At 41.3% G+C, this 27,153-nt stretch overlaps 1 protein-coding gene across 3 annotated transcripts in view; it reads right to left on the bottom strand.

The window, feature by feature from the left end:
* Positions 1-27,069, bottom strand: part of EEIG2 (EEIG family member 2) — a 50,725-nt gene extending 23,656 nt beyond the window's left edge. Inside the window, exons 1-6 of one of the 3 annotated variants that reach the window (XM_075182579.1) lie at positions 26,398-27,069; positions 25,500-25,651; positions 7,005-7,125; positions 6,849-6,878; positions 6,375-6,491; positions 396-442 (exon numbers count right to left, since the gene is read on the bottom strand). In XM_075182579.1, coding sequence (XP_075038680.1) covers positions 396-442; positions 6,375-6,491; positions 6,849-6,878; positions 7,005-7,125; positions 25,500-25,648 — 464 coding nt within the window. In that variant the 5' untranslated portion in view covers positions 25,649-25,651; positions 26,398-27,069. Of the gene's footprint in view, positions 1-395; positions 443-6,374; positions 6,492-6,848; positions 6,879-7,004; positions 7,126-25,499; positions 25,652-26,042; positions 26,064-26,397 lie in introns of those variants that run through there. The other 2 variants (XM_075182581.1, XM_075182580.1) reach the window with 2 other exon arrangements.
* Between the last annotated feature and the right edge of the window lie 84 nt (positions 27,070-27,153).

Below are 27,153 nucleotides of genomic sequence, written 5' to 3'. Positions count from 1 at the left end.
GATCCAGCTGCTTGGAATGGCAAGCACAGAATGGCCGAACTCGCCTAAACTGGAAATTGACCTTGTTGGTTGGGCCTTGTGGTAGACTTATCCCATGTGTGGCCAGCAAAAGAAATATATATATATATATATATATATTTTATATATATATATATATATATATATATATAATCGTTGAGATAGAAGGAAAAGAGGCAGAAGGAAAGGTTCACTATTAGGCAGAAGTGTAGCGAGGTGAAAAAGTGACGACTTACATGGGCAAAGAGAAATAAAAACTACATACAATACAGAACTATAGAATACTTGAAGATGTACAGCTTCAGGACATTAACACTAAAAACTGTGCTATTGTTTAATACAAGTATAATGTAATCATTATTTTAGGAATAACTCACGTTTTAAAGCAGGGGTCCCCGGACATGAGCTGCATGTTGATCCAAACCTTCAGACAGATCAGTCACAATCAGAAAATACAAGAAAACAAGATCTGTGAAATGTATTACTGCCAAACCTATTATATTATATTATCCAGAGGGTAAGACGGCAAATGTCATTTTCATTTGTTTCAATGTACGATTTTAAATAATAAATGCACCAAGTCTTTGTAAGTGATTTACACACAGTGACAAAGCAGATGTTCACCATTATTAATGTCTCTAACGGACCCTTTTAACCAATTCCATCTTCTATTAACCATTGTAATCCCTACCACTCTGAACTCGCCAATACCTCATTCTAACAATAAATGAAAACCTCACTTAGTTTTCAACCTATTGCTCCAGTTAAGGTGATTTTTTTCCACTGTATGTTTTCTTATGGTGAACCCTGTTAAGTTTGAAATGTATATTTATTAGTCACTTTAAATATAGTGTTCCTTTAATAAGTCATAGCCTGCTTGCGCTTCATATAGTACTTGATGACATTTTTAATTGAGCACATTTTGGTTTTGCTTAAAATTACTTCGTTTTTTTGCCTTTTTTTAAAGGGTAAAATGTTTTTAAGGGTAAAATGCAATGTTCTTTTACATTCAAATGTATTTATATAAAAGAGCTGCTGCACAAAGAAACTTTTAAAGGCATTTATCAAAAGTAAAGATTATTTTTAACCAAGTACGAGGTCTTGAGAAAGGCATTTTGTTCCTGTGCACATTAGTTTATAGGGGAACATTGGATAAAGAGGTAATAACAAAGGACAATAGCTTGTATCAAAGTAGATAAAGATACAGTATATAACAAGTCATTTCCTAATGGTTCAAGGTGAAATTTATGTTCACAAGTCATTTAAATAAAGAGTGTTGTGCTCTATATGTTCCACTATCACTTCTGAATCTAGAATTTGAGAGAAAACATTAATATACTTGCTACAATTATCAGAATAAAAAGCATGTGCTCACATCCTGTTATTTTATAAATGACTCCAATCAAAACAAGTTGATGAAACAATGGAAAACCACTGTATTATTCTCTCTCTCTTGCTACTCTTAGCTTTTAGAAATAATATATTTTGATCAGAGGCCTCCGGGCTGTACATGAAATCTATAATTGCACTAAGAATGAGACAAACATAATAAGCGAGTTCTAGATGTGTCCATATCCCACAGCTCTAAATGCATTAGCCAGGAAGAAGCAGATTTAATAATTAATAAATGCTCTCTTTAAATGGACTGTGATTATTGTTCCAGTAATGCCAATATGTTTTCTAGTGCAGTGGAACAGTGTTGGGCTACAGCACACAAAGGTTAAGGATTTTAAATTTGGGGCTAAAATATTTCATAGGAATCCACCTGATGGCACAATTTGTTTTCATGGGCTGCAAAGCGAATTATAATGTCAGAAAATATCACCCAGTCCTAAAACTATATTGTAACACACCATCACTCCAACTTTCTTCTGTGGAGTGCGCTGAGTGGATGGCTGGTCAGCCATCCAATCAATTCACTCGACACAAGAGGTGTCAGATTGCTTTAATTCTTACATTTGTGCCTCCTCTGACAGAAGTGCTTACCATTGATCAAATACCAGGGAGTAAATATCTCACAAACAAGACAGTTGCAAATAGGCTATACTAGCACTGTATGAATGTATTTCTGGGTTGAGTTTTTTTTTAAATGAATAAGATAGATGACATGACAAGTTATCCTTTACAGAGTACAATGATGCACTGCTTAATTACACACAAAACAGAAACTTTAAGCAACCTCAAGCTCTAAAAATTTGTGAGAAACCATGGATACTATAATTGAGGATAAGATACATAGAAATCCATGCCTTTGAGAATAATAAGTCAACATGTCAGCTGTACAATTACCGTATTTCCCCAAGTATAAGATGCACCCCTGTATAAGACGCACCTTAATTTTGGGGCCCAAAATGAAAAAAAAATTATGTATTACGGTACATAAAGACTGACAGCTATGAGACTGTGGGAGGCGCCTGAAGGACCTTAAGGTCCTTTTGCCAATCAGCGGGGACAAGCTGTGTGAGGCAGCCAGCGGGGACAAGCTGTGTAAAACAGGCAGCACGGACATGCTGACAAGCTGTGTGAAGCAGCCAGCGGGGACAAGCTGTGTAAAACAGGCAGTACGGACATGCTGACAAGCTGTGTGAAGCAGCCAGCGGGGGCACGCGGTGTAAAACAGGCAGCACGGACATGCTGACAAGCTGTGTGAAGCAGCCAGCGGGGGCACGCTGCGTAAAACAGGCAGCACGGACATGCTGACAAGCTGTGTGAGGCAGCCAGCGGGGGCACGCTGTGTAAAACAGGCAGCACGGACATGCTGACAAGCTGTGTGAAGCAGCCAGCGGGGACAAGCTGTGTAAAACAGGCAGCACGGACATGCTGACAAGCTGTGTGAAGCAGCCAGCGGGGGCACGCGGTGTAAAACAGGCAGCACGGACATGCTGACAAGCTGTGTGAGGCAGCCAGCGCGGGCACGCGGTGTAAAACAGGCAGCACGGACATGCTGACAAGCTGTGTGAGGCAGCCAGCGGGGGCACGCTGCGTAAAACAGGCAGCACGGACATGCTGACAAGCTGTGTGAGGCAGCCAGCGGGGGCACGCGGTGTAAAACAGGCAGCACGGACATGCTGACAAGCTGTGTGAAGCAGCCAGCGGGGGCACGCGGTGTAAAACAGGCAGCACGGACATGCTGACAAGCTGTGTGAGGCAGCCAGCGGGGGCACGCTGCGTAAAACAGGCAGCACGGACATGCTGACAAGCTGTGTGAGGCAGCCAGTGGGGGCACGCTATGTAAAACAGGCAGCACGGACATGCTGACAAGCTGTGTGAGGCAGCCAGTGGGGGCACGCTATGTAAAACAGGCAGCACGGACATGCTGACAAGCTGTGTGAAGCAGCCAGCGGGGGCACGCTGCGTAAAACAGGCAGCACGGACATGCTGACAAGCTGTGTGAAGCAGCCAGCGGGGGCACGCTGCGTAAAACAGGCAGCACGGACATGCTGACAAGCTGTGTGAGGCAGCCAGCGGGGGCACGCTGCGTAAAACAGGCAGCACGGACATGCTGACAAGCTGTGTGAGGCAGCCAGCGGGGGCACGCGGTGTAAAACAGGCAGCACGGACATGCTGACAAGCTGTGTGAAGCAGCCAGCGGGGGCACGCGGTGTAAAACAGGCAGCACGGACATGCTGACAAGCTGTGTGAGGCAGCCAGCGGGGGCACGCTGCGTAAAACAGGCAGCACGGACATGCTGACAAGCTGTGGGAGGCAGCCAGCGGGGGCACGCTGCGTAAAACAGGCAGCACGTACATGCTGACAAGCTGTGTGAAGCAGCCAGCGGGGGCACGCGGTGTAAAACAGGCAGCACGGACATGCTGACAAGCTGTGTGAAGCAGCCAGCGGGGGCACGCGGTGTAAAACAGGCAGCACGGACATGCTGACAAGCTGTGTGAAGCAACCAGCGGGGACACGCTGTGTAAAACAGGCAGCACGGACATGCTGACAAGCTGTGTGAAGCAGCCAGCGGGGACAAGCTGTGTAAAACAGGCAGCACGGACATGCTGACAAGCTGTGTGAAGCAGCCAGCGGGGGCACGCGGTGTAAAACAGGCAGCACGGACATGCTGACAAGCTGTGTGAGGCAGCCAGCGGGAGCACGCTGTGTAAAACAGGCAGCACGGACATGCTGACAAGCTGTGTGAAGCAACCAGCGGGGACACGCTGTGTAAAACAGGCAGCACGGACATGCTGACAAGCTGTGTGAGGCAGCCAGCGGGGGCACGCGGTGTAAAACAGGCAGCACGGACATGCTGACAAGCTGTGTGAGGCAGCCAGCGGGGGCACGCTGTGTAAAACAGGCAGCACGGACATGCTGACAAGCTGTGTGAGGCAGCCAGCGCGGGCACGCGGTGTAAAACAGGCAGCACGGACATGCTGAAAAGCTGTGTGAGGCAGCCAGCGGGGGCACGCTGCGTAAAACAGGCAGCACGGACACGCTGACAAGCTGTGTGAGGCAGCCAGCGGGGGCACGCTGTGTAAAACAGGCAGCACGGACATGCTGACAAGCTGTGTGAGGCAGCCAGCGGGGGCACGCTGCGTAAAACAGGCAGCACGTACATGCTGACAAGCTGTGTGAAGCAGCCAGCGGGGGCACGCGGTGTAAAACAGGCAGCACGGACATGCTGACAAGCTGTGTGAAGCAGCCAGCGGGGGCACGCGGTGTAAAACAGGCAGCACGGACATGCTGACAAGCTGTGTGAAGCAACCAGCGGGGACACGCTGTGTAAAACAGGCAGCACGGACATGCTGACAAGCTGTGTGAAGCAGCCAGCGGGGACAAGCTGTGTAAAACAGGCAGCACGGACATGCTGACAAGCTGTGTGAAGCAGCCAGCGGGGGCACGCGGTGTAAAACAGGCAGCACGGACATGCTGACAAGCTGTGTGAGGCAGCCAGCGGGAGCACGCTGTGTAAAACAGGCAGCACGGACATGCTGACAAGCTGTGTGAAGCAACCAGCGGGGACACGCTGTGTAAAACAGGCAGCACGGACATGCTGACAAGCTGTGTGAGGCAGCCAGCGGGGGCACGCGGTGTAAAACAGGCAGCACGGACATGCTGACAAGCTGTGTGAGGCAGCCAGCGGGGGCACGCTGTGTAAAACAGGCAGCACGGACATGCTGACAAGCTGTGTGAGGCAGCCAGCGCGGGCACGCGGTGTAAAACAGGCAGCACGGACATGCTGACAAGCTGTGTGAGGCAGCCAGCGGGGGCACGCTGCGTAAAACAGGCAGCACGGACACGCTGACAAGCTGTGTGAGGCAGCCAGCGGGGGCACGCTGTGTAAAACAGGCAGCACGGACATGCTGACAAGCTGTGTGAGGCAGCCAGCGGGGGCACGCTGTGTAAAACAGGCAGCACGGACATGCTGACAAGCTGTGTGAGGCAGCCAGCGGGGGCACGCTGCGTAAAACAGGCAGCACGGACACGCTGACAAGCTGTGTGAGGCAGCCAGCGGGGGCACGCTGTGTAAAACAGGCAGCACGGACATGCTGACAAGCTGTGTGAGGCAGCCAGCGGGGACAAGCTGTGTAAAACAGGCAGCACGGACATGCTGACAAGCTGTGTGAGGCAGCCAGCGGGGGCACGCTGTGTAAAACAGGCAGCACGGACATGCTGACAAGCTGTGTGAAGCAGCCAGCGGGGGCACGCGGTGTAAAACAGGCAGCACGGACATGCTGACAAGCTGTGTGAGGCAGCCAGCGGGGGCACGCTGTGTAAAACAGGCAGCATGGACATGCTGACAAGCTGTGTGAAGTAACCAGCCGGGACACGCTGTTCCTATTAACGGGGACTCCTCTCTCACACCAGGTGCCGACTTCTTCATTAAGGTAAGTAGCGCTTGCAGTGTATAAGACGCACCTTTTTTTTAGACCCAAAGTTTGGGGGAAAAAGGTGCGTCTTATACTTGGGGAAATACGGTAACTTACTGGCTTGCAATTTGTCATTATGGTTTCTTTCAAATTGTGACATATTGTGATCTGTGTGTTGAGAGTAATACAATTCATTGATAACAAAATTCTTTACTGAATTGCTAGATTTATAAATAAATTGACTTCATACAAGCAAAACTGGGTGCAGGTCATTTGCCTGCGAGTGAATTGACCAGGAATGAATACTATCTATGAGCTGTTCATACTATTGTTCCTTATGTCTTAGTACCCCTCTGCTATAATACATCAAACATTTTGTTTATGTTTTCTTTTAAAATACTGTATAAATAATATAATGTTCACAATTAACACTGAAATGAAAACCTCCTGAAAGCTCAGTGAATTGACCTAAAAATAGTAATTACCATTACTGGTGAAGCCATATGCAGTAATTAACATCTATCATACAGGGTGCACAAGTTCGCTAACCTTTAAGATAGAGTTATCCTGCCGTGTGTTCTTAGTGTCATATCCCTCCAAGAGACATCGCCGGATTGTGTTGCCAGATCCGGCAAACTCTGCAAGATTCAAGTCTGCAAAGCCAAGCTGTAACCACAAAAATCCATACACTGCATTACGACAACAGTAAAATAACAGTTTCTGAATAAAGAAACAAGCAGGCCACAGTTTGGTAGGGTTAGCAGTATTGCATGTTCTGTTCGATTCCTAATGAATTTGTTACACCATTTTTTAACTTAATTCAACAACAAATGGTGGTCAGTAGATCAGTCTTCTCAGGAAGATAGCAAACAAAAGGAATAACAAACATGGACTTTAAGATTTCACTTCATGTAACTGATGACAAGGTATTGTGTATCACCTACATCTGCAATTATATCTCCAATGTTATTTTTTATAAACGTATAGTCTGAATTATAGAGGGATATCAACAAACATATTTACCTTAGCGTATGCTTTCCCACCTTTTAGTTCCTGAAACAGAGACAGCAACCATGAGGTTATTCACTATACATGAAATCAGAAGCATCAAGGCACTATGCAGGATACTGACACCTCCATTTCATGCTCGCATCCTGACAAGAGAAGGCGAGGTCTTACCTTGCGTACAGACACCCTGCAGACACATGGATCCAGAATCCCAGAGGCCGCGCTTGCACTCATCTTGCACATGAAAGACAATTTCTTTTTCCAGTGGACACTGTTAGCCTGGACAACCTCCCTATAAAAGCATTAGAGCATTCAGAGGCACCTTAACACATAAATATTATATTAAATTGTGCATGTCTCAGACACACAATTGATGCAGCCATTTTGTGGTCTGAATCAATATTAATGATAGTGCAACCTATGCGCTTACTAGCAGCCAGTAACCCCACTAAAGTATAAGTTACAAAATGTCTCCTATACCTTAACTGTGCCTCTAGGTCTTAGTGAGTTCATAGGCTACATTGTCATAAATATTGGTTAAGACCACAAAATATCTGCCTATGCTGTGTGTATGATGGCCCACTTAAGAAATGTAAAACCTTGAAATCACTGCTGCATAAGCCATTTAACAAACTATATAGTTTTATAGATTCTGCTATGGAATTTAAATGTGCGCGCTAAGAGCACAGTAATGTTCCACTTTTATACTTGACATTGGAGCCCTCCAAATGGGTAAGTTTACCAAACTGTCTGCAGTATGTCAGGCCTGAATTTTATCAATCTATTTTCATCTTGATATTAATAACTGTTCCTCCTGATTTTTACTTATTGGATGTGCACAAATCTAGGTAGAATTCTCATAGTCTGACAACACAAAGTCCTTTTTTGGACCTGTTAAGGTAGGGTACATCCACTGATCTACCTAAAAATAAATTCTCCAGATATAGGTACTGTCTAGAGCAGTGTTGGCTAACCTGTGACACTCCAGGTGTTGTGAAACTACAAGTCCCAGCATGCTTTGCCAATATATAGCAGCTTATTTCTGGAAGGGTATGCTGGGACTAGTAGTTTCACAAACACCTGTAGTGTCACAGGTTAGCAAACACTGGTTTAGAGAATAGTTCTTTTATGAAAACTGGTATCTGTATTTTAAAACACACATATTGGGAGCTGCCAAATTGGGAACTTGTGGAAGGGAGTGAAAAACTGTTTTACAGACAAGCATTACAATGTTGTCACAAGATGTAGGAACGTAAATTGGCCCGTATACTAATGAAAGGGAATACCAAATCTTTAAAGCTGTGCCACCACATAGAATACCCTCCAACAAGCGAAGATATGTTGAAGGGGAACATGGCTCAGCTAGAAATAAGCGAGTAAAGGTTTAATCGATATGTATAATTTAGATTGAAGGAGAAGGGATTGGTTGAAGAAACTAAGGGGAGGGATTAGGGTTAAATAGAACTATAAAATAGTTGGAAGGGAAGGGATCATAAAAAAAAAAAAAAAAATAGCTTTGCACAGTGACAGCATCATTACATTGGCTCTGCTCTGACCAATAATTTTTGAAATCACGGTGGACACAGATAAGACAATGGCCCAATATGGAGAGGGAACCAGGAAGAGGTCAAGCTAGGCTGGAGGTGGCCTGGAAGGAATCCAGGCTTATGCTGTGGTTTGAGGGAAGGCAAGGAGCTCATATTTGTTTGTCTGCCTATCTATTTAGGGTGGTGACTCCCCCTAGGGTAAGCAGCAAGAGCAGCCTACTAATTTGAATATTTGTTTTACTATATTGGTTGTTATGAGATTTTTTTTGCAGCATTTTAGCAGTCTCAATTTGAGAATAAAAATTTAATGATTTTATTGGACATATCGTGCGCCACCAGGGAGGTGTGTGTTTTTTAAACAGGGACAGTATATGGATGGATAGGTGGAGGATAGGAAGCATTATAGAATGATCCTCAGGACTTTTGGAAATGGGTCAGGGACTCCTGTGATTTTGGAAAATTGCTTTTCTCTTTTTGTGGAACATCATCGCAGAGGTCCTTAGGGCTCTCGAGGCCAAGACTGATCAAATTATGATGAGTAGTTCAGGGAAAGCTTCTGTCAGGTTGGGATTGAAATTATTTGAATTTTAGTATATTAATAAGGCTTAATTTTCCTGCAAAGGGTTAGCAATCATCTTTTCAAGGGTCTGCTGACACTTCAGTGATAAATGACATATCAGCAGGGACAAAAAGTTTAACATGTCTGTTAAACGATGGCCAATGTAAGTGGGGTCTCACATGCAAGCGCCTGCATGAATGTTCACAATGTGGCAGAGGTTATCCTTTTCCAAAGTGTTTTAAGAGGTGAAGATAGGGCAGGCACAGGGTACCTACCAGAAAAGGGCATGATAGTGGTGAGAATATGCACCTCTGGATTAGGAGATACTCAGACTATAGTGTGGATTATAAGTGTGCAATGACTGCTACTTGATTCTCTTAGCAATCACATTTTTTTAAAAAAGAAAGAAAAATCAGGCAGTTGCTGGAATGTCCAAAAAAATCCTGTATCCACACTCTACAAACTATCATAGATTTACTGAATTAAGGGGCACATTTAACAAATGACGGTATTGCACTATCGTGCACTTACCGTGAAAATAGGTGAAGGAAGTCTGCAATTGATATTTATGACAGCTCCGTTCGACTGTTCAATCTTCAAAACCACTAATTTTCGCTGCAGTTCGTTTTTTCTAACAGTCACCATTCAACAGAATGGTGACTGCTCCTGGCCGCAATCTAACTTGTCATGTTAATGTACGCCAGCTGAAGCTGGCGTACATGAAGAAATCTAATACTGTCAGCTCTGCTCCGGAGAGCAGAGCTGGACAGCGCATGTGTGGAGGGATCACATGATCCCTCCCTGTCACTCACAGCTCTCTCTCTGCAACGATAGTTGCAAAGACAGAGAGGGGATCTGTGTGCGCATGTCCAGTTCTTGGAACTGGATATGCGCACTTGAAGAGTGAGGAGAAGACCTGAAGACAGCGCTTCCGAAGAGGGGGGTAAGTATGTTTTTTTTTATCACTGAAACAGCAGTTTTTCGGAACTGCTGTTTCTCTGCACGGCTGTACATAAATGTGAGAAGTAGTTCAATCCTTATCATTGCGATAAGGATTGAAAACTACTTTTCACTTTATGTGAATAATGATAAATGTGCCCCTAAATCCTACAAATACTGCACAGGAAATGATCATAAAAAACATGATTGGTAATGTCTTCTCACCACCTTAAAAAAAATAATTCCACCCAAAACTAATTTTGGAATATCAGAAATTGTATCTTAGCCCAAATGCTTACTCAGATGGGGTCAGATTCAGTGGGTTCCCCAAGGTGTTGCAAGGGCCTGGTACCACTTTGCTGGCTGTTGCAGTTGGCAGTGTGCCGTCTCTGGACAACACACAGCCTGTATGGAAAAAGACTAGGTTGGCAAGTACAAGCAGTGTCCAAGCATTGTCTCACATGCTCTCCTTGCCCCTGCTGACCTACATAAACACTTATCTCATAATAGAATTTGGAGCTTTTCCACAAAGGTAACATGTAGACCCTTTGTGGGACAAAGGGGCACTTATGAGGGTCCCTGACAATATATAATGTAGCCCATCACTGGTATATTGACATGTAAGACATTTCTATGATGACATTTTGACTGGAATTTTGTCATACAAGTAATTCCGGTAACATATTTCCCATGTATTTGGGGAAAAATGGGGAAATGGCTAGTAACACTTCCTGTTTCTAGCTTCCAGGTACTGCAAATGCCTTCAAGTCATGACACGCATAATAATGGAATAGTCAAATATCTGGGCCTATGTTTTTCGGTGTATGTTCATGCTAACTGCAGACATGGTTTTAACAGATTATGTTGCCCATGGCACCCAATCAATATAAACAGCGCTGATCACAAGGAAGGTTGATTTAGGACAGTGCTTCCTCTGAATCATCACTTCCCTGAGTGAGTCAGAGAGAAAAGCAGATTTTCTTTTTTGCACAGAGAAATTAAAGTAATTTGCTTGAAAATACTTAGTAAACACTTTCAGTAATCTATGAACATTATTATGGCAGCTCTTGAAAAGGCTAAAATATCTATTAACATTGTTTGACTAAATGCTTCAAAACTAAAAACATTTCCATGATAAAAATAACAGTGCAATCAACATGAAGTAGAATTTAGAGATAAACAAGTATTTATTAAAATAAAACAATAAAATTCTACTACTGCACACAAACATGCTCTTCATTCATGGGGAACGAAAAACCACTTAAATAATCTATTCACATAATACGGTCATCTGTACTAGTACTAATTATGTGACAACACTGAGAATTTTTTTTAAAGAATAATGATACAGTTGCAGTTTACCACAATCTTATCTGATAAAGTCAAGGACATTATGCATAAAAAACAAAAAGTTACTGGGAATCTTGGGACACCCATAATAACATCCAATTACCCCATAACCTCCTTCATTCAAAAATGATATAATCTTACAGATTCCCCCTCCCCTTTCTTGATGTCCTATCCTCTCCAATTTTTTTTTCACCCCCCCACCCCGGCTTACAATGTTTCCTCTAGTTTTCTGAATTTGACTTCCGTCTAATGTTTTTATGCCATTTTCTATACGATTGTTTAATTTTGAATAAAATTATATGAAAAAAAAAGTTACACATGGCTTCTGTCAACACAGCTTACATAAATCCATAGAATTAATACATTTAATGTGATGGTCATTAGTGTAAATAATAAATTAGTATTTTATTATGACATATCGATTGTAAAAACAATGATGATACTTTACAACGTACATAAGAGAAAATTAAATATATATATATATATATATATATATATATATATATATATAAATTCAGATTTTTTTTTTTATTTAGGTTTAACAAGAAAAAAAGAAGTCATGATGAGGGGGAAGTTGATGTAGCACATAATAAACTGCTCTGTTAGCAATAAGTTGTTAACTGATCTAGGTCAGCAACTAGGCATGTGATCATATATCACAAATATATGACAGCTCCGTTTACACTGCAGCCTATAACAGTATTTTTCAGTTCCATTTTAACATATTTGAAATTTTTCTACTAAGATAAGCCCATAGCAACTATAGCAATATTTTGTTTCCACTCCTGCATTTAAACAGAGAAATGACCATGTGTTTAGTCAGACTTAAGCTGGGTACACACTACAGAAATTTGGACCAACTTTTTATGCCAAGCGATTTTACATGCGACCGATGTTCCGATCGCTCGGTCCATGGACTGCATACACACTAGCCTTGTTTAGGACGAGAAAGGGAAGAGCGGACATCCCGTTAGCGACTTTTTACAGCCATCTTGTCGTGAGCAATGACTGTAATTTCGTACTCACTGTTGTGGATCGGTCGGAAGTTTATACACACTACACAGCGGAAACGAGATTGGAACGAAAATATTAAACGGTACGGCCAACCAAATGAGGCGATAATCGTCCATTTGGGTAGACTTTCAACCAACGTGTAACTGTACACACTGACCCGACTTTTGAACGAGAGGTCGTATGTCGGCTGATTGAGCCGATTATTGGACGAAAACCGTGTAGTGTGTACCCAGCTTTAGGACACATGAATCATTTATCTACATGTATATCAGAACCATTCAACTTTGGTACAGTTAAGCTGGGTACACACTACAGTTTTTTTAAGCAAAATGTAAGGTCAAACATCCGATAAATGACATCGCATTAGTATGTATACTTGCACGATGAATGACAGTCTTTTCAAAATACCGATTATTGTTTCATTTGATTGGTTGGTAGGACTAAAAATCTCGTTCCAACCTCCTTCCGATCCTGCAGTGTGTATGCACTCACACAACTGTCTGGCCAGAGAGAGAGATTAGGAACCTGTCACTCTGTCTGTGTTGTTAAATGTAGAGTTCTATAGGTGGAATAATTTCTTGGTTCGTTCTAAGACCGAATATTTCATTTTAGAGTCACAAAAGCTAACAAAATTTATAATGACAATGTGGAAAAGTCAAAGTTTATTTCATGTGTAATAATCAGTCTGACAGGAATGACCGACTACACTGCCCTTGGACCAGATGAAGAACACAGATCAGAAGGTAAATTGTGTATAGTGTATGCACATGAATTGGCAGACTGATTGGAAATTCAGTCATAGGTAAAATCGTTGTAGATAACACATTGTTAGGAAAATTCTGTAGTGTGTACCTAACCTAAGACAATACATATTACCCCATCAGCAAATATGTCACCATTGCTTATTTTCTACTTCATGCATTCTCACTATTTGTAAAGGCCAGACCAAGAATAATCCGTGTTCTCCCCAGCACCTATTTTCCAGGTGGTCCACTCGACTCTTGGGAGTCCTATAATAATAGAATACACCATTGTTCCTCCTAGTAGGACAGGCACTATGTGAGCACTACACACAGCAGTGTGTGTGAGACCACTGACCACCAGTCAGATCAGTCCTGGCAGGTGTGGGCAACAACCTTCAACATTTTTCAAAATTATTGCGTAGTATTACACTGACACAACCCGGGTACTACTTTATGCCCACTGGCTGGCAAAATATTCTGAGGAGAACAATGATATTATTATTATTATTAATAAACCCAGTTATTTATTAGATCTCCTGACAAACACTTGCGTTTTTGTAAATTCATGTTTCTTTTGCAAATCTAAATTAAAACAAAAAAATCCTCAGTTTTTTTTCGTAGGAATGGAATTAAAAGGTGACTAGCTAAAATATAATTCTTACTCAATATACTCCTATCTTGCAAAACAGTAGGTCTCGTAATGATGGATGCCAATTTTAAAATTTTGATGCAGGTATTTAAAGTGTATTACATGCACGTTGACTACGCTAGTTCAAACAAATAATGAATCTAAAGACACATGATTGCTGACAAGTGTTTATTTTGCTTTTCAGTGTTAAAAAACAAGGGAGTTCTATGGGAATGCTCATTAAATACATAATACACAATGCTAAAAGGAAGCCTTGAGACATGCTAATGAACACACTTCTAACACTCTATTAAAGAGAGGACAAAGTACTAGGTTTTATCTGTTTTTAACTAGCATTGTTTTTTTTGTTTTTAACACTTGTGTGTATGAACCATTAGAGTAGAGGTTTTACAAAACAGTTTAAGAAAGGATGTGAAAACAAACACAATCTTCTCTGAGTAAATTCAAGTAAAACTATTTTTATTTATTATAAGCGAATGTGCTGAAGTGAAAGTGTGCTGTTACCCACAGCAGCCGTTAAGTTGTTTTCATTGTACAACTTGCAATAGTTCAAAGCTAATTACTTATTGGTTGCTGAACATTTGTACATCAAGTTCAAGCTTTCATCCTCAAAAACTTCAGCTGATCCAGAGGAAAACAAAACCTTAAGAGAAAGAGGAAAAAACAGGAGGAAAGGAGAGGGGAGGTGAGTCAGATTGGAGGAGAAAAGAGAGGGGAGACAGAGGAGACCGAGGCAAGAACAAGGTAGAAAGAAAATCTTTAAATTAAAGGGGTCTCTGATGCAAATTGTCAAACCCTGTGGAAAAATGTAAATATACCATATCCGCCGCATTGTCACTTGTAACCAAATCACAAATTTCATTATTTAGGAAACCAACATGTTCAGTCCTTGTGTTTTTTTTTAATCTTTTATTTGTAACAGCAGAGAAATAGTACATGTCACAAAACAGATACATAATCAGGCAAATTGTGTGCAATATACAATACTAGTGTTTAAGTTAAATATACAGTAACATGTAGGCTACTAGATTCCCATACCTAGACTCACAAATTTTAAGGACAAAAATTGGTATCATGAAGTGACCTTAGATAGTGTGACCAGATGGTACTGGTAACATGTTTTATAAAACTGCTGTTTTATTGTATTTGTGTTATGGGAGAAAAGTGTAGGTCCATAGCTGGGAAAATATGAACCTGGTGAGAGAGCACATATGTGGGTGGGAGACTGGTCCTTGTATTTTTATTATTGATATACCTAAATATACTTTTTAATCCCGACTTCAATCTCTACCTGATTTACATTTTTAAAATACCCACTTATTAGCATCCGATTCTTTTCTCCTTGGAAGCAATTCACAGGTCACACTATGACCACTATTTTCCAGGTTTTCATTAATCAGAACACTTGTAATCTCAAACAATACAAAGCCTATTTACAAGATTCAATAAACTGACTCAAAGTAGCCCTGCAGCAAGATTAAAAACTACAAATTTACAACATTACTCAGTTGTGCAACCTTTTCTATCTGTGACTGGAGCCAAGTCTCATCATCATGAATACAAGGCGGATTTTATCAAACGATAACAATTATTTGGTCAGTTTTTCTGTTTGAAGCCCCAGCCACCATGGTTCAGCACCATCAGCAATCTCATACACTTTCAGATCTCTACCATAGGATACATATTCCACAACTTTTTCTATTTTTCGGCGTTGTGGGTTGGAAAATATATATTTAGAAGCCGTACACGGCAGGTTTAAATTAAATTGCCATTTTAACAACCATCCGCCAAAATCGTTGAAAATCATCAATTTTACAGCTCAGCACGTTGATACATTTACTCCCTAAAGTTGCTTGCTCTAGGAATTGCTCGAGCTAAGTATCTCAATGAAGGAGGACATTTCTGCTATTGTTATGTTGTTGCAGCCTGAACACTGTTCAAAACTGTCATTCATCAGAGAAGTTGTGATGGGCCACATCCAGTCTTTCATCAAAAGGGTTTAAATGCCCGTTGTTGCCTTAATCGCCACACTCAGCAACATATTAGACCAGGGGGTAACTAATGCCTGGGACACGGCACTAAAAATGGATTCCTACGCCATTTATGGTGGCTTCCTTCTGCTCCACAGGAGGTTTCTGTCCAACCTTCTCGACTTAGGTGGGACAGTCCCAACTTGAGGGCCCTGTCCTGCAATCCCAATGAGGACTGTTATGTCCCGCAGATGGGAAATCTGGGAGGTATTGTATGTAGCATGGCAGAGTAACAGGGAACGAGAGCCTCTCGAACTGGTACGCATGACAATGAAGGTCTTTTAGGTCCAAGAGAGTACAGGGCAGCCTTGTGCTTCAAAAGTGTACGCCCCTATCCTGATGCCGGATTCCCAAATGTTGGGAGGTATGTGAATGACTTTAGAAAAATTATGCAATTTCAAATCACTAAATATCAATATTTTTTAGTATTATTTTAGGCAAATATAATCATTTTCATAACAGTTAAACTTTAATATAGGATTGCAGTCAACAATAAAAGTAAATAAAGTTGCAAAATAAGATTAGGTGTTCAGTCTCCTGGGGATAAATGGCAGCACCTCCCCAGCAGCAGCCAAGTAACAACACACCAGTCTAGTGCTTTGGTACAAGTAGCCGCAGCTAGTTTTATTTAGCAGCTCAAAAACAAAACAAAAACAAAAGTCCTAGCCTGTCCGGCTCTAACTAATACAAAAATGAAATCCCTCTCTAAAGAGGAAGGACCTAATGTCCCATGCACACAAAATAACAGAACTCATGGGTAACAATAGTAATGTCTCAGTAGGCTCTGACCTGTTCCCCAGGTATTGAGAGAGTGAGGGAACAGCCTCAGAACCTTTTAACAGCACCTTACAGGTGCAACTGCTGATTAGCCAGCAAAGTGACTGGCAAGTTGGTAGCCCTGTAATAGAGCTCATCCTTCTCTCTCCAATCATAACCCCAGGGACCCTACAAACAAACAATCTTTGAGAACTTCTTTCACAAACACAAGCAAACTCCCTGGGGTTTTAAAATACATAAGACAAACCTGGGACATATATATCTGCCATTAACAACTTCCCCAGTGCTTCTGTCACAACACATTAAAGCAGACCTGAAGTGAACCAGAAGAAAGCAAATGTTTCTTGTAGCAGAGAGTGAAAAAGAGAATCAAGTGTCAATTAATATTTTTCATTATTTTCTGTTCAGTTATCCCACAAATCTGTTTCTTTCTTTCTTTTATTTTTTTTTTAACATAAAAAGGTTTTTATTGAGTTTTAAAAGAACACGTAACAAACATAGCTGATAAATGATTACTGGGTACAATCCAAGATGTGGCACAAAATTGAACAATCAACATTGCCAACAGACAGTCAAGAAAAATAGAAAACAAAAAACCACACCATATGTTACAAAATACTTATGACAAAGACAACTAGAGGGGATGGAGGGGAAAAACGGAGATGAGTCAAGGGACACTAAGTGTACAAGGTGGGTACCTTTGGGTCTATTAATAGTGCACAACTCAGAGAACACGCAACAAGATTTAAGGGTCAAGTATGGGTCGGTGTTCTGTAAACTATTCATACCACAAAAACCACTTTATCAACGAGGAGGATACAACTGTAGAGTATTTAAAACCAATAGTTTCCATCTCATAACTACGTTGGTTTTTAGTGATCATTTTAGAGAGAGAGGTAAAATTAGTGGGGATTTCCAATTATGTGCTATTGCTGCCCTAGCGGCAATAAGTATGTGTCCAGTGACATATTGATTGTGGCGTTGTAGGTGTGGAGTGTATAGATGTAAAAGTGCCATAGCTGGGAAAAGGAGGATATTGGATTTAGAAACATGTGATATTAGGTGGAAGATTTCAGCCCATAGTGGTTGAAGTTTAGAACATGTCCAAAAAATGCGTATAACCGTACCAATCTCACCAAAGTCCCTCCCACAATATTTGGTTTCTGAGGGCCAGATTTTATGGACCTTATCTGGGGTATGGTACAGCCTATGGACAACTTACATCAATATTTCCGAGTGGTTGATACACTTTGACATCTTATATACATTTGGAAAGATTTTCTCCCAATCGCCCGCTAAGATAATAATCTCCAATTCGGTTTCCCAGACATTTTGGACCAGCAGATCACGGTTATCAACAGGGGACAGGGGAATACGGTACTTTGTTGAGATGCCAACTGCGTGGGAAGCAGGGAAAAGGGACAATTGAATACAAGGGGCGGGGGGGGGGGTTTGGCCTCAACTCCGGAGGATGTGAGGGACGGGATAGTATCCAAAGCCTAACCTGGAGATATTTATAGAAGTCTCGAGCTGGAATATCATACTTGGCTTGTAGATGCGAGAAGGGGGGGGGGGGGTGACCCTCCTTTCAAAAGATCCTGTATTCGTCTGGCACCCTGCCTATACCAAAAGTCGAGTCGGAGGTCTGGCATCAATTGTGACAATGCAATAGTGGAGAGACTAGAGGAGGAAAGGTGGTATTCTGATGACAGGGTCATCATCTTTTCCCCAAAAAATAAGGGAGTCTCTAACACTTCAAAGTGTAAATACTGGGTTCGGTTTACTGGGTTTATAAAGCCACAAGAGGTCTGCTAATGCGAATGGGGAGGAACTGTGTTGCTCAATGACCACCCAAGGCTTTAATGGGGAAGGAGCCTGCCAATCTCTGAGCTAGTTAAGAATAGCAGCGTGCTGGTAAACTTCCAATTTAGGAGTGGCTAGGTCACCTCTTATTTTGGATCTAAACATTCGCTCACTAGAGTCTGGGTTGCTTATTACTCCAAATGAAGTTAAATGCGATGGTGTAAAACTTATTGAGGAGGGTCATAGGAACTAGGTAGGGGATAGAGCGGAATAAGTACAGGATCTTTGGTAGCAGCATCATTTTTAGGGCTGCTACACTGCCCATCCAAGAGATCTCAAAATTTGACCAGGATTTGGTAAGCTTATCGAACTGTCTCAATAATGGCTGTCAGTTACTCTCAATGCCTGAAGTAGGGTCCAGAGAAATACGTATACCTAGATATGTCATGTAGAGGGGGCACCATTGAAATTTCTATAGGGATTTTAGGGATCTTAGAGAGTCATGTGTGAGGGCCACCTCTAGTGCCTCTGATTTAGAGGTATTAAGCTTATAATATGATACCTCTGTGTATTCTTGCAAAATTAGAGATAAGGCAGGTATAGAAGACTCAGGGTTTGAAACAAATAGGAGTACATCACCTGCAAAGAGGCATATCTTGTGGTGACAGGCACCAATGACAGTCCCTTTAACATTTTCTGCCATTCTAATCTTTGCGGCCAGGGGTTCCATAGCTAAAGCAAAGATCAGAGGGGAGAGATGACAGCCATGTCTGGTGCCGTTGGTACTCAGGAAGGCAGAGAAGAGGAACCCATTGCTGAAGACCATGGCTGAGGGGGTAGTGTACAGGGTAGCGTTGGCTTGAAAGAAAGACCCCCAAAGCCAAATTTAGTTAGAACTGCAGTCATGTATTCACAGTGAATTCTATCAAACACTTTCTCTGTGTCCAATGATAATAGTAACAAGGGTACAGAGCTAGCTGAATGAGTCTCAACAATGTTCAAGACTATCCTTGTATTATCTGGAGCCTATCTTACAGGTACAAAACTCACCTGATCTAAATGGATTAACTGCGGTGGGATAGAATTTAAACAATTGGCAATCAACCTAGCAAAAAATTTTAGGTCGGAATTGAGGAACGCTATAGGACGATAGTTGTGACAATGAGAGGGGTCCTTGTCTGGCTTTGGGATGGTAATTATTTGCACCTCAAGCATTTCTGGGGGGTAGGACCGTATCTTTAGTGGCTGAGTTAAATAGTTTAGTAAGGACCGGGATCAGTTCGGGCTGGATTGATTTTAGCTATGGCATTGTTAATTTGTAGCAGGCAGACACCGCTAATTTTCCTATGCAAGTCAGTTAATTCAGCTTTAATCTTAGAATCCTGGGGGGTACGTTTATGGAGGGCTTCTAGAGACGCTAATTTTGATTTATATGAGGTCTGTACCTCTATATGCGTTTTCCTAATTGTAACCGCAGCTTGTACTGTTGCTCCACTCATAACGGCCTTAAGGGCACACTAGTGGGTGTATATTGTGGTGTTCTTGGGTTTGTTAGTCTCTAGAGTCCAAGGCTTCACGCATTACACGATTTCACCTCGTATCAGATAGTATTTAGATGAACAGTCTCCAGCAATGGACTCCAGTTGCCAAACCAGAGGGGCATGATCTGACCATGTAATGGCTAAAATCTCAATTCTTTTGATGTTGGAGAGACCATTTATCAGATAAGACAATTCTTGAATAAGAATTATGCACATGAGAGAAGTACATGTGGTCCTTCGCACCAGGATGATAGGCACGCCACACATCATACAAGTCATATTCTGCTAACAATTGAGAAAACGCTACGGAGACAGTATTAAAAGAAGACACAGACTGTTTTGAAGGGCTAGAGGAGCTATCTAACCTTGGATCTGGGGCTACATTAAAGTCACCCATACACAATAGCATTCCACGTTTAACTTTGTGGATGGCTTGGCAAAGCTTTCTGACGAGAATTCGGGGCATACAGGGAGACCAAGGTAAAATACTGGCGTCCAATTTTCCCCACTAAAATTAGGTATCCACCATTTTTGTCAGTGATTTGTTTCTCCAATTTAAAAGGGCATTTAACACCAATCAGATTGACTACCCAATTTCTTTTAAATGGGCCTGATGCAGAATAACAATTGGCGTCTTTAAATTATGGAACTGTAGTGGGGAGTGGATTGAGAAGTGGGTCTCCTGTATGGTTACAAATCTATTTCTTTTCTTTTACCATTACATTGTGCACTGTATATTAATGGCACATACTTTTTAATGGGGATCCTTAACACCGCCTTTTATTGCCATCTCCAACTGACACACGCCCTTAACGCTCAAACCTCTCCCCCTTTCAAGTCCCTATTGTCCACTGTGGGCACCCACCATACCATTTCCATCCTACACTCAACCCTTAATTGTTCCCTGGCCCCAGATTTCCTGAACAGTCTTCAGTCCAGATGGGAAGTGGATTTGAGCCCCTTCCTAGATGAGGAATGGTCCCACATGCTTAAAAGCATGTGCGACGCTACCCCCTGCCTCTGTTACCAGCAGATGAGATTTTGTTCTCAATACTGTGCCTGTTACTCCCGCCACTGGTGCCAAGTGGTGTCTGTTTCGCATCTCTCTTGAGGATCTCACAGACAAATTTACCTTCAAATATATTTTTAGTTTGGTGAACCTGGCTAAAGTAATTATCTCTTGAGTTTGGCTTGCCCAGAACCATCTGACTTTCAAAAGTGATGAGCGCTGGTTAACTCTGCTGTACAGCATAAGTGTAGAAAAGTGAAAAACCAAATACTGAAAGATCTTGTCCAGATAGTATGGTTTACGATACAGGGCCTGTCTGGCTGACGTAGCCTCAACTGACTAGCCGTCTGGTTGTACTGATGGGGATGAGGGGGGGTGTTTCCTGGGGGCCTGACCTGTGCACCTTTTTATTCCTAACGGTTCAGTGTGCAGCACATGCAACATTGATGATGTCATGGGAGTCCCTGTGCAAGTTTGTCTTTAAGTGCTCCTTGGTACACTGTATCTGATGAAACGGTTCTCACTGCTGCTATAGATGTGTAAAATGAATGCCACGTCCCAGGCCTTCTGCTCAACAAATGCCTTATGAACTGGGACTCTATCTGTGTATCCTTATGGGCAGTGGCTACAGATTATGTGGTTACAATGTATCCTTATGTTCAGCTGCAACTTGTGCTTTGTTTTTTTTTAATGACTCTCCATATAATGTATTTATGAAGACAAAAATAAATATATGTACTGAAAGGCTTCATATACTTTCTATGTTAGCACCTACTACAATAAGCAGTTAAACAGACTATTTGACGCTCCACAATGGTTGTCTTTTCAGACAATATCTTCTCCTAGGTATGATAAAATTCCCACACTCCTCCTCAATAAGAAAACTCTTGAAGTCCAACACATGACATCCACAGCACAGCTCATAGTCTCAGTACGCTTCCTTTGTTTCATATTTTTTTCAACTATCATTATACGCTAAGTGAGAGCAGAGGAATCATGTACCTGGTGCTTGTTCAATCATATTCAACATTATCGATAACAGTAAACATAGACACATGCAATGTCCATAATCAAACATTAGCAGTAGAATGGGTCATACTGAAGGTCATTTGATACCAAAAGTCAGATTGCCAAATTACTGCCCTGCTAGAGCATCACCATTCAATTGTAAGTGCTGGGTTTGGCCAATACCAGGAGACTTCCTACCCGAATGTGAACTGCTAACTGTAATGTTTGGTGGAGGAAGAATAGCGGTCTGGCACTGTTGTTTATGATTTGGCCTGGACCCTTTGGTTCCAGTGAAGAAAAAGCTTACTGCTACAGCATACAATAACATCCTACAAAATTGTGCGCTTCCAACTATGTGGCAACAGTTTGGGGAAGGCCCTTTTGTGTTTCATCACGACAATGCCCCGTGTGCAAAGCGAGGTCCATCAAAAAATGGTTTAGTGAGTTTAGTGCGGAATAACTTGGTTCAACAGAGCCAACTCCATTAAACACCTTTGGCCAAACTTAGAACACTTACTATGAGCCAGGCCTTATCACCCAAAATCAGTGCCCAATCTCACTAATGCTCTGAGTGGATGTGAATCTCCACAGCAATCTTCCAAATTATATTGGAAAGCTTTCCCAGAAGAGTGGAGGCTTTTATTGCAGCTAAAAGTGGACTTACTCAATATTAATGCATATGGTTTTGGAATGAGACCAGCACATATGGATCTGATGTTTAGGTGTCCACTTACTTTTGGCCATATAGTGTATGTTCAATCAATACAAAGCTAGCTTTACATATGCCAGGCTTTGATACAAACAAAGGGCCAGAAAAAAGTTCTTCTACCAACGGGTTTCTGAAACCAGAGCATGACCCTGTCACTATTTGATTTACTAATCAGTCTCTATGGTTTCTCTACCTTTAAATATATTCCTAAAGGTATAAGCCGATTCCATATAAAAGAGCTCTGTATGAAAATACATAATAAAACGTGGTGGGATGAATGGTAGAACATCGTGAAACTTCAGCCATGTATAATTTTTTCATGAATCTCATAGTGCAGGTTCGTATCAATTATAGCTGCTCCCATAAATTTGTGCTGATGCAGTATACAGTCACATCTCCCATCGCTTCATACTGTCATAGCCAAATTGTCCTGTAAACTATTCAGAAATTAATTTTTCATGTCCCAACCTTGTTTTTAAAAAATTATGAATTTAGGGAAAGCCAAAGTGTAGTGGAAAATATAGTTCTGGAAGCTGTACAGCTGCATACATTCTGTCCATCCTATCCAGGGTCGGATGAATGCCAGGATTCAGATCGCTATAGCATCTAATAATATGTTGCCAATTAACTTTTGAGCGTATTCCCATTGATGTTAATAGTTATGCCCCTTCAATGTCATGTTGACTATTAGGGGGGTAATTCAATTAGCTGTGAGGTGTCGCTATGCGTCTCCGAAACAGTCCATGTAGACACATTGCCCCCAAATTTTTTCTCAAATCTCCGCTCCATTCTCCTTTGTATCTCATAGAGATGTGAGGAGAAAAGGAGTGGAAATTCTGTACCATATTGTACACGGCCAGACATCGTGGCACCTCACTGCTAACTGAATCCATCCCCCCTTCTTTAAAGAATATGAATATATATATATATATATATATATATATATATATATATATATATATGAGCAAACACACGCAGAATTTGTAGGTGTCAATGACAAATTAACTTAAAACGACAGTACAAACTACTATACATGCAGTGTAGAAATGACACAATGGGCCCGAGTCATAAAGGAGCGTATCCCGCGAATGCGTGCGTATCGTCAGCACAAAATACACCGTGCATGCTCAGAACCAGACGGTACGCAATAGAACGTAGCCATGAACAAGTCACCTCCGAGCGCAAAGACTCTTACTGCATCCACTTACCTACTCCATGTACGGGAGTGTATGGGGTGAGGTGAGAAATGGGCAATTCATGTAGGCAATATACGGTAAGAGCGTTTACACAGAAGTACGTAGGTTTTCTGCCGTATCTCTTGCTCCAACTAGTGTAAGTTCCGAATACGAGTGCTGACAGCAGAGAATGCATGCTATGACATGTGTTTGCAATCAGGAGCAACTGTAAAAATGTATTTTATGTACAGTAGTCATTAAGTACAGCTTGATAAATGTTTTTCCAAGAGGGAAAATAATATATAAAAACTTTTTTTTTTAAATTTCCATTCAAAACCATAACGAATATTAACAGATAACATTAATTCCTTTGTTTTTAATTTTTTGTGCGCTATTTTAAGACTTTATATTCCACAGATGTATTGTACGTATCCTGTGGTGTCTGGTCTAGTAGAGCAGAGTAAACCTACACCCACAGTCAACAACACACGTATCTTTAGATCTGTTCCTTGTTGACTTCCGGAGTATGCAGAGCCAATTCACGCGCAATTTAAAATAAACGCACAATGTGCTCGAGTATGCATGCCTTAATGACTCAGGCTTACTGAGGTTCAAGTTTATGACATATAAAGCAAAATACTTGGGGGAAGTCCTGAATCCCCCCCACAGTCCCAACCAGGCTCCAAGCAGTAGCGAACTACTTTACCATGCATGAAAAACTTCTTGTTATGACTGTGCAGAAATTTTTAACTTTTTCATAGTGCTCCCCTAAATAACGGTATTATGCCCATGCGTATAACCCTATCATTGTAGTACAATGTTCCAGTCAACATTGGAGCTGCACACATAGCCGCTGTAATTGTATGGGGACCATCCTTTGATGTTAAAGATGATCGTGGTCTACACTCTAAGCCAGAGCTGGTCAAATCCTGGTTGTTTGCAGTTTACAAGGGTGGCTAGATGTGCCTTGACTACCTGAGCATGTCCCCCCTTCCATACTCCATTCTTTCCCACCGCACTGGAAGCTACAGTGAATGACACCGCACTCACCAGTTCTTTTACCTAATAGGGCTGGTTCCTGGTAATTACAGCTTCCTTTCACAGTGTTATAACACACCGTGCTGTTACTATGACCTAAGATGCGCAGGGTTTCACTAAAACGCAGTTCTGGTCACAATAACAGCAGAGTACGTCTTAACACTGTCCTGAGCTGTAATCGCCGGGAATCTTTTCTGGTAGTTTTCAGAAACATTGGAGAGAGGGAACACAATGTCTAAGTAGTTAGTCACTGGCAGAGCAACTTGATGGGAATAGTAAATGAGATGGAGGGTAGAGGCTGACATTATGTTGTTTGATTTATAATATTAGGGTCAAATAAATGCTGGTTATTGTTAAGTATGACGTTATGCTACCTACACATACCCCACTACAACCATACATTTTTCACAAATTGTTTCAAAATTGCTTACTATTCCTAGATTATGTGAAATGTCCACTAAGTATACCGTTCACTCACTTCTAATACTGATTAAAGAGAAATTATGTAAAAGCCAAAAGAATGGACCGACAGGCAAAAGGTCAAGGAGGAAGTTCCACTAGACAGGTGAATCATAAAGACCTAAAATGGACACTATAGGTGGCACAGTCATCTAATGAATACACTACAAGAAGTGCACAAGGTAAAGAAAAGGCAGACTTTACAAGAAAAAAAATTCACGTTAATAGGACAAAACAAATGATAATGTACGTATGCTGGTAATAGTCCTTGCTCAATAATGTAAGGTTCAACCATTAAAAAATTATTTTCGCTTACCTGGATGACTCCACATTAAAGCTGCCACCATCCAGTAGTCGGACCTTACAGAACAGGATCCCATTCACAAAAGGAACTGATGATAGCTCATCCAACTCAAAATCCACCCGGAACTTAAATTTCTTCTTTTTCATCATCATGAAAGCCATAAACTGGAATCAAGAGGCAATAGGGTGATGATATGACAGTGTGTTGGAATACAGGAGAGTTAATTAAAATTATTTATATTAGATTTAAATGTATTTTGAAAGGAGAGTGACTGAAAAATAAACGTATGTCCTGTAAAGAGGACACACATTAAAAAAAATAAAATATATATATATATATATATATATATATATATATATATATATAGATTATAATTCCCAGAGATTGCAAAGAGTATCCCAAGATCCACTACCAGAAATGTGTAAAGAAAATAAAGGGAAAAAGTTTCAATCCATAAAGCAGAATCTGAAATTGTCCTTAATAATGAAATTCCAAATATTTCCTCATGAATAAAAAAATAAATCAGTTTTAGCCTTTGTAAAAAGCCATCCTTACTTCATCCTGCCCTGTGAGCAGTGTGTGGCAATAACAGATTTTTGCTTTTATACTGTCAACTTCCCTTTATCCGCCCTTCTCTCTCTGTAGAATGCAGAAACTGATGTCATTTTGATCTTCTGTGTTTCACCAGATACATTTAAGTCATAGTCCCTCCCTACATCTCAAATATTAATATATATCATCTCTATACATGATAGATATATATATATATATATATATATATATATATATATATATATATATTCAAGACAAGAAAACAATAAGATACTTCCTTGTAAAAAAAAATGTTTATCTTATACTGCTCATAAGGGTTTTCATATTAGTTTGTGTTTATTATTTTGCTTTATATTACCTAATGGTTTGGTTTCCGCTCTCCTCCTTTAGCTAATAAATCCTGCACATAGTTTGTAGATCTTCTGGTGCAGAAAACATGTTTTAATGATAATTAGAAATAACAATGTTGCCCAGGGTTTTCTCTTTCTGCATAATAGTCAGTTTGTATTTCACATACGACTCAGAATCCCATCTACCTAATAAGAATTAAGCAGGATATGCCCGTCTGTGTCCTGTGCACACATACACTGGGGTTATTTAATGTATTAATAATGCAGTTATGCTCTAAACACTATCACTCCTACATGTTGCACCGTTTAAACCGATAACAATAATAATTTTAAAAAAATCATATAATTACTATGTGTGTTAAAATGAATATATGCCTTTGGGGTTGATACCTGGCTTACAGGAGCACAGCACAGGGCTATAGCGAAATGTGATGTAACATATGTGTATCTGAGCTGTATCGTCCTTGCAGGGTACAGCCCTGGAGGGGTTTATATTGTTCTGGAGGTATTTCCTGCAGATATTCCCAGCGTGGGCGTCCTAAGGAGATGTTTCTCAGTATTTATAGTCCAAGAGGTGTCTCCCAGGTTTTATATTCCTAAAGGCAGCCCCCGGTCGTTGCATAAATGGCTTTTTCGGAGTCCCACCCGGATCGCGCTCTCCCCTTTCTGGTCGTGCTAGGCTTCCGTACACGGTATCAGTAGAAGGCGTTCCAGTGTTGGGAAGGATACCAAATCAGGTGCTTTTTCCGGAGTGCAATACTTAT

Source organism: Mixophyes fleayi, chromosome 8 (genome assembly GCF_038048845.1).
Source record: "Mixophyes fleayi isolate aMixFle1 chromosome 8, aMixFle1.hap1, whole genome shotgun sequence".
Lineage (NCBI taxonomy): Eukaryota > Metazoa > Chordata > Amphibia > Anura > Limnodynastidae > Mixophyes > Mixophyes fleayi.
The sequence above is the reverse complement of the archived record's forward strand: the minus strand, read 5'-3'. Positions and strand labels throughout refer to the sequence as shown.